The sequence below is a fragment of the Vanessa tameamea genome, chromosome 19 (genome assembly GCF_037043105.1).
Source record: "Vanessa tameamea isolate UH-Manoa-2023 chromosome 19, ilVanTame1 primary haplotype, whole genome shotgun sequence".
Taxonomy (NCBI): Eukaryota; Metazoa; Arthropoda; class Insecta; order Lepidoptera; family Nymphalidae; genus Vanessa; species Vanessa tameamea.
The window spans coordinates 5698412-5712918 of NC_087327.1; the positions used below are offsets into that span (position 1 = coordinate 5698412).

Here is a 14507-nt window from a genome sequence, read left to right on the forward strand (position 1 = left end):
ATATAATATACGCGGTCGATTTTTCATTCTGTAATCGAAAAAAAACTCTAACCTTCACAATGTAAGGTCGAATTTTATTTACGCGGATATTTTTTAAAATATTGGATTGGAAATCATCATATCGTAAAAACGCGAAGCATTATTATCTGGTCTGTATTTTGGCTGTTTTGGTTCCGCTACGCTTGAATAGGTACACGTTGATTTGTGTGAATATTTCGAATAAAATCCACACCCATTCCGACAATTTTATTTTCATACAAATATTTTATTTATAACAGAGCTTGATTAATAATAAAAAAAATCATAAATAAAAAAAAATAGATTAACCAGTTATTTCTACACAAGCAATTTTTTGATTCACAAAATAGTCAATGGCAAAATGTTACATACGTCAAGGAAATATATGTACAAAAATAGATCTTGTTGCTTATCAAAACATGTGTGTTTATAAAGAATAAATCAATGTGCGTTCTGCTATAAAATCTGCTGCTGAGCTTTGCATGTTAAAGTGGCACCTACATAAACATATATTTATTGCTTATCGGTATTTAGCTAAACATTGATTTCTTATTGTATAATATTATTTAATTTACATTTAAAAAAAGACAGTGCATTGTTAAACTAATCACCGCTTCAAATAACTTTTATAGGAGAGTTGTTTTGACAAACATATTGCTTGGTAGTACGGTTAGCACGGGTAGTACGGGTAGTACGGGTATTTCTTCTAGGTAGCTACCACCCATCACATTTTTCATCATTCTCATATTCTGCCACCAAAAACTATTTAATATTTTTGTGTTCCGATTTGAAAGGAGAGTGAGTCAGTGTACAAGGGACATAACAACTTAGTTCTCTGTACTTCTCAAGATTGGTTACACACTTGAGATGTAAAGCATAGTTAGAATAGACCAACTACCCATTTGAAATAATAACAATATAGGTGTTGATGGTTTCGCGCTTTAAAATGTACATTGCGTATGTACTTAAGATAGCACTTCGTGAATGAAATGAGTGAGTGAATGTTAAAATGTTAGCTGGTTCAAATCATATAACCCTATTCTATGATATTTTGTTTTATCTTACATATTTGTGTATCGTCTAAAAGTGAGTGCACCTGTGGTTGCATCGCACACATATGCACTATGCCCTGCGTAGTTAGCTGCTCTCCCTTGTCATCAGTCGCCTTGACCGGAATAGGTCAGAACGAATTCATCATTAAAACGTATATTGACTCGATCTTTAAGATCTAGAGGCTTGTGAGGAATGAACCGTAAATGGATTAAAGTTCTACCATTACTAATTACTTTTAAATTACTAATAATTACTTAAATGTTTTCAGTGGGTAGCCAAGTGTTTAGATTATATTAATAATAGTGATTTAAATATTCAAAGTAAACTATTTATTGGCGCACTCTCATATTCGAATAGGACGAAAATCCGACCAGACAAATATTAGCAGTTATATTATGATCAAATGTTTCCACGGGAAGGTATCTCTTACTAATAATAATTTATCGATAGGAAATCTAAAAAACTTTTTATTATTATCGCTATATTGCCTATTGGAAAAAATATTGACGATCAGAATCAGTTCTATATTCGAAATTGTTAAAAAAAAACTCTAAGTTGCCTACTACGATTAGACCTTAGGTCTACGTACTATAATAACCTATAAAATCAGTCAATATTCGCAAGCATTTATAAACACACACACATGATGCCGTCAAGTGAAACATAATCCTTTATTAGGTCACGACCGTCTTAACTATAATAAATAAGTTATAGTGGATTTCTAAGTGTGAGAAATGTATGTCTATTTTTCCTTCAACAAAGAGTTTATATCTAGAATGTGCGATTAATATCAGCCGTCGTTATGGGCGAAGCTTTATTTTCTGTTTCAAACTATGACACTGAAATAAACTCAAGTATATTATATATATAACTAACTCAACTAAGATAAAAAATACTATGCGAATATTATTAAATCATAATTTTAAAGTGATCACTACTAATTTTATTTAGAGATAAATTAATATTCAATGATTGAACCCTATTTTTACGTTTATTCATGTCTGGTCATTGTGGTCATGAAACGATTCGTTTTGCTTACCAACAGTAGAATTTCCAACGAGGAGTAAGTCGCTTGACACTTACGAAACAAGGCAAGAAGGAATAACGCATAGTGTGTATGAATTTGACACTCAGGTATTAGTCACTACATTTTTTTAAATTATTTATTCCCCAATTTAATTAAGTAATTACTAATATTACAATAGCCCGCAACATCAATGGACGACAATCGGTCAGGATCGATCCTGCGACTATTTGCATCGCTGGCTGCCCTTAAGCCATTGCGACATTGACGCTTTCAAACGTCAATCGGACATTATAAGTATTGGTTATGGAACAAAGGAACTTCACTTCTACGATTAACATTTGCAATTTTCAAATTTCGAACGATAGCTTTGAAATTTAATTAACCGTTGTTTAATTGGAACAATCTCACGTTAAGAGCGATAACCATGAAATACCTTCATAGTAACGTTATCACGCACGTCATAAAATAAGATCTGATAGCTGATAGTGGCACGATGAAATTGTTACTGCGTCGTAAATCGAGTATCTCCTATTTATTATACACAGCAGGTTACGTTACATTTTTTATATTACTCGTTGAAATCGATTATTCGTTGAGATAAAAGATTTAAGCGAAGTTAATTTTATTTTATCATTGTTACTATACTCGTCATTAAAATCGATTATGTTAACATTTGATCTCTTAATTAATTTATCGTTCGGATTATTAAATAATCAATCACCTGCTGACCAAATAATCCACCACGACCAAAGAGACCACATGCCATTGCCAACTTCCAAATTTTGAGCTACTAATGTGAAACTCTTGACAAAAAATCAAATTACATTTTACTGCCGCGACTTGGGGTGAGAACAGATCTGAGGTCTACGATCTTAAAACCTAGATCAGACTATCGAGACATCAAAAAAATAAAACATTTTTTTTTACGAAATAATATAAATAAAAATAAAAGTAACATAATGACAAATTGAGAAACGATAAGTATTCAAACGAAGTTCCCGAGACGAATGATACAAAAATTTTCATAATATAAAACAATAAATTATGATTAATTTGACCTCCTTTTGGAAACACGTTAATAATTTTAAATATACAGAACCATTGGTTGAATCATGAGGGAAATAAAGTGAACAAACAAACCGACATAATGTTCATCAATCATTGCTCATTTAGTACGAAAAGTGAATGTTTTTTTCGAGAAAAAAATTCATTAATTCTGAATAAACTTACGAAGTTAATGAATTATTATTAACTCGCACCTGCTCCGCCCACCTCAATCCTGGGTGAAGCTGCGTGCGGAAGCTAAATAGATTTCATATAAAAACTATATCTAAATAATAGAATATTACAAAAAAAAAAAAAAAACATTTCAAAATGCACCATAGTCATTCACAAAGCCTACTTTTAATTTGTCGTCTTTTTAACCGTGACATACTTTTATAAACAAACCACTACCTACATAATGTGGAGCAGTCTTAATTATTACGTACCATTAAGACAACTAAGCGAAACTAAAACACTATCCAGTTCCAAGTTATAATAAAAGAATGAAACTAAGCTATTCATTAAGCTTAGGTTAGGTATTTCGCCTGCGCTAACCTCTAAGCTATCCCCCGGGAGCTATATTACTAACCAGAACATAATGTGGCGTAAGCCTTAATACGAACCGTAAAACTTATATTGCAATATACAAAGTATTATTTTGATTTCACTGGGACATTCCACGCTCTATAATTTCACTACTGATTTAATAAAACATTATTAAATAGTAATGTTCGAGTCAATCTATCTTATAAATTGAAAATTATTTGTTTAATATGAGACTTAAATGTAATTATAATACCAATTTATATGTTGTATATATAATTAATCTATACTAATATTATAAATGCGAAAGATTGTCTGTATGTATATTTGTTACGCTTTCACGGCCATACTTATGAACCTTGGTAAAAATAACCTTACAATGAGGAAATTATGAAACAAGCTTTAACCCCAAGAAGGGACTAGAGGAACTGACGGCTAACGACCAATCCTTAAAACGCATGCGAAGTTGTGCGCAACACCTGGTAACTAAATACAAATATCCAAATTTTCTTTGTTGAAGTATACTCATAAAAATACTTTTGAATCGTCATGTGTTGAATTAAATGTCAAGCTACCACCGGTTCGGAAAGTAGATTCTACCGAAAAGAACCGGAACGAAACTCAGAAGTTGTCAGAATATGTCAGTAAACACAGTAAACACTCAATTTCTTATATATGCTGCCTAGAAATAAATAAATGCTAAGTCAAAAGTTAATATCATCTTGTATTGAGTAATAATTTTTATGTATCAATGTTTTCAAGAGCCGAGATGGCCCAGTGGTTAGAACTCGTGCATCTTAACCGATGATTTCGGGTTCAAACCCAGGCAAGCACCACTGAATTTTCATGTGCTTAATTTGAGTTTATAATTCATCTCGTGCTCGGCGGTGAAGGAAAACATCGTGAGGACACCTGCATGTGTGTAATTTCAACGAAATTCTGCCACATGTGTATTCCACCAACCCGCATTGGATCAGCGTGGTTGAATATGCTCCAAACCTTCTCCTCAAAGGGAGGAGTATGTATGTAAAATGTAAATGTTTTTCTCGAATACCGAATATAAATTTCGAATACCCAGGACGGATGTATTAACTTTGGAAAGTCGGTAACCATATGTTATTAGTTTTACCTTTCCTCCTCGTGTCCGATGACAAGGATTGTCATCGTTCCTTTCAAAACGATCTATATTTTGAATATACATAATATTGTTATAAACATATTGTAAAGCAAATATGATTATAACTATTTTATTAAAACATCGAATATTATAATTGAACCGGACAGCTCTTTATTGTAGTATGGAAACAGTTTTAATATGTGTAGCGTACCCCAAAGCATAATCCCGTAAGACATAAAACTATGAAAATAACTAAAGTATACATATCGAGCAGTATCAACACCAGTTAACCTAACTGGTGGTCGTCCCTGTCAGGGACGATAAATGAGGATTCCACTGAAGTTTAAAGTCTAAAGTGGTTCATAGAAATACTTTAGTTTCGGTTACATTTAGATCACTATTGCTTTTTATTTTTTGCTTTTTATTATTGTTAACTTGAATTTTTTTTTTCTTACATTAGGTAAGGCAAACAGTACGCATACATTTTTTAGCTTGTGGAAACAGCTTTGCAGAACTATCGATAGATTGGCTATCAATAGTTGACCTCGAAAACTATTCAGGATATCGATCGTACTATCGATAGTATCGATAGCTCTCCGTGAGCAATACTATTGATTACGGCAATACTATTGATTACGGCAAAACTATTGATTACGGCAATACTATTGATTACGGCAATACTATTGATTACGGCAATACTATTGATTACGGCAATACTATTGATTACGGCAATACTATTGATTACGGCAATACTATTGATTACGGCAAAACTATTGATTACGGCAATACTATTGATTACGGCAGTACTATTGATTACGGCAAAACTATTGATTACGGCAATACTATTAATTACGGCAATACTATCCACACTATCGATAGTATCGATAGCTCTCCGTGAGCAATACTATTGATTACGGCAAAACTATTGATTACGGCAATACTATTGATTACGGCAATACTATTGATTACGGCAATACTATTGATTACGGCAAAACTATTGATTACGGCAGAACTATTGATTACGGCAATACTATTGATTACGGCAATACTATTAATTACGGCAATACTATCCACACTATCGATAGTATCGCTAGCTCTGTAAGCAATACTATTGGTAGCAGTGATACTATTGATACCACCGATAGTATCGATACTTTTAGACTATCGATAGTTTAGGTTAAAACTAATTGTTTTTGCAATACTATCGATAGTATTGCTCATGGGGAACTATCGATACTTTCGATACTATCTAACGATAGACTATCAATAGTCTATCGATAATGGACTATCGATATGCAACACTAGTGAAAAAGCGTTTCGTGTCCTACACAATCAAACGCTTTGGATAAATCACAGAACACGCCAATATCATTCTGATTGGCGTGTATCATTCTGATAATGATTTCTACCATGTATCGTGTAGGCATATAGGATGCCTAAGTAGTGACTTTCCATCGGTTTTGAGCGACCCCTAGTGAAGCCGAATTTTTGAACCAGAAGTTGATTTAACACAGTTTTATCAAATATTTTGCTCAACGACGGAAATATAGAAATAGGCATATAATTACACAGATCGCTTATAATTTCACTTTTAAACAGGAAATTAACCCGCTTTTCCAAACGCTTCTTAAATATTAATACTAAATACGGAACGATATCATAAATAATACTATTCATTAGGTGCACGGAATTATATATTTATATAAGTGGACAGTTTTGAGTTTAGCTAGTAACTAGTTTGTACGGCTGTAGATTCAAATGTCCGCATTTAAATCTAGCCAATAAAGAGTTAATATTTTTTTTATCCTACGGTAGCTTCAGTAGTAGACTGGAGTTAGGGAATCGGAAGTAACACTCTCTTTTCCCGAAAGCACGTTAAGGTTGTAGTCCTGTACCAAAGCTCTCTTAAAGATTGTCTTCCTACCGGACTATGTGAGTAAGGGAATAATAAATTATGTACTTGTGCTTGCGCACAAATGTGCATTAAAAATCTAAATTAAAACGTGCCCGTTAAGAAGGTTCCTATGCTGTAGTGATATTATTCTTAGTACAACATTTTACAATGTGAGTATTCCTATAGTGAGTGAGTGATTATATTAAAGACAAAAAAGCGTGACAATGAACTGAACTATACTTATGTATACTTCTTTTTTATGGAATCGGTGGGCTGGGACACCTGGACCCGATGGTAAGTGGTTACCACTTTCCAAATACATTGGTGACATATGTAATTTTAACAATTTGTTACACAACCAATGCACCACCAAACTTGGGAACTGTGGTGTTTTATGTACCTGTTATACTGGCTTACTCACCTTTCAAAGAGAACACGTCAATACAAATTATTACTGCATGGCGATTTAATATATGATGGTTGACTATCCTAAACGGGCTTGCACAGAGCCCCACCATCAAGATGCTATGTCATCTTTACATTTTCACCCTGTTATCAGGCTTACAAGAAATACATTTGAGTCTTAAACTTAAATTACAAGTCAACACATGTTGACACGTCACGACGACGCACCGTCGTGAGCTCGCGCACGTATTGCTTTGAATTACTCTCATATCCACCATATTATCGTCTGATCTTCACTACGAATGATAGCGAACAGTGCTACTCTTTAATTCTCACAACAAGCACGTTTAGCTATTTATCAAAGGTCGAAGCGTATCGTGCTTGTTTCGAATGCTAACCTTTGATAATATTTATTTCCATATTAATAATATAATATAATATTGGACAACATCACATACATTACTCTGATCCCAATGTAAGTAGCTAAAGCACTTGTGTTATGGAAAATCAGAAGTAACGACGGTACCACATACACCCAGACCCAAGACAACAAAGAAAACTAATGAACTTTTTCTACATCGACTTGGCCGGGAATCGAACCCGGGACCTCGGAGTGGCGTACCCATGGAAACCGGTGTACACATTACCCGACCACGGAGGTCGTCATAAGTTTATTATTGTTTATTATTATTATTATCATATTGTTTTATTAGATTTCAACTATTTTATTTGCATTAATTAAAAAAGTATATGTTGAATCATTAATTAAGAAAATAATAGAATAGAGCATAAAATTCAATTCAGTGGTATTATTGTGGTGTGTTATATCAATTAAAAAAATTCAGGGACGTGTTGATATTCAGTAAAGTTGAATTGTAGAGGCCGCGAATGACTATCTCTAATGTATAATTTTTAATTATGACTTTTTATATTGCGAGTATTTGTTTTGAAATAACGAAGCTGTTATTTATATCATTGAAGAAAGGCAAAAAAAAATCTTAGTAAGACAAGTAAATTAGTCGCCCGACGTTAGGTGGTACCACCACTATAGACATTGGCAGTCCAAAGAATATTAATTATTTCTTAGGTGTTGCTAAACATAAAAACTTAAATCCATGTACTCAGTACCTGTTATCTTTCTTAATGAATCAATCAGAACCCAATTTCAATACTCTACTGGCATGAGATATCTCTTGAAGTGCGAGAAAGCTCCTGGTTTTCCGACATTCGTAGCCAAGCGCGCCCTCTACTCTCATCGGGACAACATTACATAAATAATAAGTAACGACGGTACCACATACACCCAGACCCAAGACAACTAATTAACTTTTCTACATCGACTCGGCCGGGAATCGAACCCGGGACCTCGGAGTGGCGTACGCATGAAGACCGGTGTACACACTACTCGACCACGGAGATTGGTTCAAATGAAAACATAGCATTACTTAGTTTTGCTGCTTGTTAATATCAAACTCAAACTTAAACTTAAACTCAAATTCCTTTATTCAACATAGAAGCATTACACTTACTTATTGATGGTCAAATTAAACACTACCACCGGTTTGGAAAAAGGAACACCCTGACCTGAGAAGAACCGGCGAAAGAAACTCAGCGGGTCTTTTTTTTTTGTCAAATTAATTAGATACATAATTGTATATGAATAGAAACAGCCAGGAGGCGATCGTTTCATTCCCAAGGTGTGCTATCAAACATAAACTCATTAATTGTATACACTTTTAAATTTGGCAACAGAAGCATTTTGAACACTTTCTGGGATCCTGTTGTAGAAGCGTATACATTGCCCCACAAAAGAGTTACTGACTCTATGCAGTCGAGTAACAGGAGTAACAAGATTGTGTTTGTTCCTTGTACCAATGTTATGAGAATCACATTTTCTCATCCCCTATCGATTGATAAGTACATCGGGTTTTACATTTTGCACGTTTGGTGTGCTAAATTTTACAATTTTAGTTTTTTTTATTATTCAGCCTAAGATTATTTACGCTAAACCAGTGTACTGTATCACACATAGCATTGTTTACATCGTCATACTGTACCTGTTTCCTATTACTTTTAAAAACCAAAGAGGTATCATCAGCAAACAATACTATATCATGTTTGTTCCCAACAAGAAAGAGCATGTCATTTATGTATATGAGGAATAGAAAAGGTCCAAGAATTGATCCTTGTGGGACCCACATACCAACTGAGACCCCAGGAGACCTTGTTCCTTTAACGTCAACCCTCTGAATTCTATTGTTAAGATAAAAAGTCAGAAGGTCGAGAGCACATTTTCTAATTCCATAGTAATATAGTTTCCTGACCAGAGTTTCATGTTGAACACAATCGAAGGCTTTGGATAAGTCGCAGAAAATCCCTAAGGCATCCTGCGACCTCTCCCAGGCTTCATAGATATTTCTTATAAGTTCGATACCTGCGTCGGTAGTCGAGCGACTCCTCGTAAATCCAAATTGTTTTCTATGAAGCAGATTGTGTCTATTGAAATATGCTAATAATTGATTTAGAATATTTTTTTCAAATATTTTGCTGAGGGTTGGTAGTATTGAGATTGGCCTATAGTTGTTAGGATCTGAAGAGCTACCAGATTTAAATATTGGAATGACTTTACTAGATTTAGATATGATAAATATATGTACTTTTCAATCGGTAACTAATATATTATATTAAGTGTCAGTAAGCACCTAGTACAGAACAAACAAGAACTTAAATCGATACCCTTTTTCAACAATTAATTTACATAATTATACATCCAAATTGAAAATATACACTAACTCTTCGCTTTTTCATCGCCTAAATAATCTTGTAAATTGGGCAATATGTTTTTTATAAATGATATACAGGGGACGTAATTCACAGGCGAGCCTTGATACTTACACGTGTATCATTGTTCCAGTTTCGACGTCCGCGGGCGATCTTTCAACAAGGCACTGCAGTGGTCTGACCCGAATGTCTTCGGTCCACGTGCGTACTTCGCGACTGTCGCCCGTCCTGCCTCCCTTACTCTTGACACCGTTCAACTTGACGACGAAGGCGTGTATCGTTGCAGAGTTGATTTCAAGAATTCACCGACCCGAAATTTTCAGATCCGATTATCTGTCATAGGTAAGTTTGTTATTTCTAAGTTAGTGTGTGTTTTGTTCAACGATTTTACTCGTTTTTTTAAATTATGACGTATGTAGACTTATAAAACAACGAAATATCGCTATTATATATTAAATATGTAATTATTATATTATTATTATTATATAGTAAACCTTAACCGAAGACGATTACAATTTTGGCTTAAGTAAAATGTTGCGAAAAAATTATATAAAAACCGTACAAGAAAAGTGTAAATAAAATATTATATTGCTGTCTTTTTATTTTTTTTTATTTAAATTCTATAAATGTAAATATAAATAAACATATGAATAATATAGTAACGGCTTAGTTTAACAAAAGTCAAAATATGCTATAAAATTAAAAATAAAACGATTCTTAACTTAACTTCAAGCACATAATGACTCACGCAAGAATATATTACAGTCTTGAAATTTTATTAGGTAAGCGGACGGTCAGGTAGGCCAAATGATGGCAAAGGTTCACCATTCCTTTAATCACCAAAGTGCCACTAACCTTGCGTAATACCCTACGTAATTTTACAAGCAAGACAAAAATCTCTCGATGAAAAGTATACATTACCAGCATTGACCACGTAATGATATTTAGTGTGATGTTAGTGACGTTTCTCTAAGTTCTTATTACCCTCAAAAAATTCATTTTACAGATATGCGTGCTATCCTTTAACATTTAGTGCAAAATTATCTGTCTATAAAATAAATTTACGAGGTTTTTGAAAATCGACAAAATCTAAATTCAATTAATTTTGCTATTCTAATCTCTCTGAGATAGATGACGTTGATATCAATGCACGTAGCATAGAGAACCACACTTGGAATCACCATTCGAGTGAACCGATTTCGTTTCATTCAACCACATTACCCGTTATAAGCTACCCATTCCCACAAGTCGTCTGGTACGGTGGTAAAATTTCTGCGTTAGTTGTTCTCAGTTATAGAAATTTTCACACCATATTTTGTCTGAAGAAGAACAGCTAGCGCCGCGTTAATTATTTAAATTAAAATTTAAAGTCGTCTCGTATCTCGTTTCTATTACAACTGGGATAACGCTGTTCGTTTACACATTTATTCGATTTTGGGGCTAAAAAAATCTCAACAGTCAACCCACAAGACAAAATTGTTTTTAAAATACTTAAGTCATTGTGAAAATCTTCCGATTACGATTAAGACATTCAAAGTTTAATCTATTGAGTGTCTTTTTTCTTAAATAGTACATTATAGTACATTTCAGTAGTAAAAATACATATTTTACATATGTTTTAATTCTAACCAAAATTCAGCTAGTCTCAACAGACGCGGAACGTATGTTCAAAAATAACGGATCCGAGAAACGACAAATGTTAATTAGGCCTTAACGTATAAAGTACGCTGATACTACGTTACCGTATATACATTCGTACATAAGACATCCTTTGCATTGTGAGAGACGGATTTCTAACAAAGATAAGCTGGTGTGACTAAACAGAGAGCAAACGATAAGCAGTAACTGCGGAAATTTAAGCAAACCAGAGATAAACGTAAAATAATTATAAAGTTTAAAAAAGGAACATCAAAATAGAAAAAAAAAATACGTTTATAGCAAATCCTTTGCCTAGTCTGCCACACTTAAGGACGTAACGAATTAGGTGTTTATTTGTACTGAATAAACATATGTTTTACTAATTAAAGTATTTAATTGCAATATATTTCATTTATTATGTTGCTATTTTAAATATAATAAATATATACTTTTTCAAAAAATATATACGTAGTATAATAAAACATTGGAGTCAACATCAACTGTATGACAAGTATAATTAAAGTGGATGCTATTGGCTGATTCATATTTTATTTGATAAAATCTGATTTTAAAGTGTCCAATTATTGAAAACTATAATAACTGTCAATACTATTGTTTTCGAACGTTCAAACAATGCACCCAGTATTTGTTTCTACTTGAAAATAATTTGTATTGTTTTGAAAAGGTGATTTTTTTTAAATCATATTATGAAGTGCTGCATTAGAGTTTAAAATGTATTTTTTCATTCGAGAGAAGTAAAAGTCGATTTTAACATTGAACTGATATAACTAGACAGCGAAGTAATACACCGTAGGCCGTCTTTTCCTGGTTTTAGCTGGTTTTCCCTCTTTCTGATAAATACATATTAAGCTCACTAAAAACCACTTTAACTTAAACCCACGATCTTCGTTAAGATCCAGGTGTTAAAATAATTAATATTTAGTCATTACATTAATTTTAAGCTTTAGGTATTAAAACTTTAAGGTGAAAATTAAACTCTTTGTGATTTAATCTCTAGAAATAGGCATTGCATATCAAATGCGAATGTAATTAGCTAGCAGATCGTAAATATCAGACTGTTGAAGTAATAAGGACCTCTGCTCCTTGCAAGAGACGGATAAGATTGAATAAACCATGCAGTTCCTTTGTTGAATAGCAAACAAAATTTTAACATATATATGTCTGTCTTAAAATTTCTCATGTCACTTGCAGTTTACTTGTATTGTTTTTATTATATTAAATTTAGGAAGTTATCAACTTACGATTCCTAAGGACATTATTATTTAATAAATATGAATATTATAATGTTTATATTGATAAAGTCTATATTGATAAAATCAGTGAACTCCACTAATTACATACGTGCAAGGTGTTCTTTCTTCAATAAGAAATTCCTTACATACATAACATTACAGAATATAAACAGTGCTTGTACTGTAATGAGACTATAAAAATGAGAAATGATTGATTTTATTAACCCACTAGTATATATTATTATTCTGTTATATTATTTTAGTGAATTCTCACCTTACCCTAAAATCCACTGGTTTTAGGTGAAAATGTTTCGTAAAAAAATGTATGCCTTAAATTGATATATAAAAGCTTCTTATTAAATGATCAATTTAAAATCAAATCCAGAAAACGTTTCATTTAATATGGTGAAGCATGACTTTCTTATCGATTGTCGAAATCTTATCACCGTTTCGGAAAAAAAACACCCAGACTTGAGAAGAACCGACGAAAGATACTTAACGGCATTTTTTTTTATATTTAATATGTGTATTTTAACAATGATAAATTGGTATCGATCGATTCATTCGCAAGGCGAGGCAATCTATAAAATCTTTATTAATTAACAACTTTTAGCACAAAAAAGTTCTTTAATTATTTTTAAAATCTTACAATAGACACATTTTGAGCCTTTTTTGGGATCCTGTTAACAAGCATTGTCTTTCAAAAGAATAACTAACCCTGCATAGTCGGGTAACAGGAGTAACAAGTTCATGTTTATTCCTTGTATTAATAGCGTAAACATTAAAAATTTCTTGAAAATTCATTTATATTTCTACGAACATACATTACATTATTGAGTATGTATTGGAAAAGCGATAGTCGATACTTTTATTTCGTTGAATTTATTTACGTCTACATGAGGTTTTTTTTCATAACCCGACTATGGAGAATACATTATTTAAAAAAAGGCACCATACAATCACGGCTATACTCTGAATACCTATATAACTGTATGTCTTAAAATGAAATATGTATATAAGTAGTCTTCTGATTAGATCATAAACAATTAAATATTGGATATGTAAAAAATTCAGACAAGACTATTTTATTGTGACCTACGTAATTTCAGAGCGTAATTTTTTCGGTAGTCAGATTTTATATTCTAAGCTTTCAATTAACAAGAGATTAACAAAACATTTATTTTTTTTGTTACATACTACATTGATACATTATAATATGTTCTACGTCAATTGGTATTTATTTCTTAAATATTTATGATAAAGAAAAAAGTCCACTATTAATAATATGTTTTTATAAACCTTAGCACTTGGTCAAAATATTTCTACTCTACCGAGCGATACCGAATAGCTTCCACAACCCTTACAACTATGACTGTACTAATAATATTATTACATATATGGAATGGCTAAAAATATATGAAGTAACCTGTTATTTATAATGCGTTAAATCAAACGCCCCGACGATGATATTCAAATAAATCCTACTACCAATACCAGCTAAAAACCAGTGTTCTGTCTCAATTTCGCTTTTCATTTTCAGTGTGCCACTTGAAAATAGACGGCCTTGCGTTAACAGATCCTTATTATCATTATATGATACGTATTCTATATTTGAATAATAGAATAATTCATCCATAAAATAATATCAACTTTATACAACACATATTCAAATAGAAATTTTTGGTCTTACTCAACCCCCAACATTAGTCTACCCTTGCCCAGATAATTCCAATA

General features: G+C 32.6%; 1 protein-coding gene across 1 annotated transcript in view; it reads left to right on the top strand.

Annotated features, from left to right (window-relative positions):
* Positions 1-14507, top strand: part of LOC113404293 (synaptogenesis protein syg-2-like) — a 117490-nt gene that overhangs the window by 33853 nt on the left and 69130 nt on the right. Inside the window, exon 4 of the mRNA XM_064217883.1 lies at positions 10016-10224. Coding sequence (XP_064073953.1) covers positions 10016-10224 — 209 coding nt within the window. The remainder of the gene's footprint in view (positions 1-10015; positions 10225-14507) is intronic.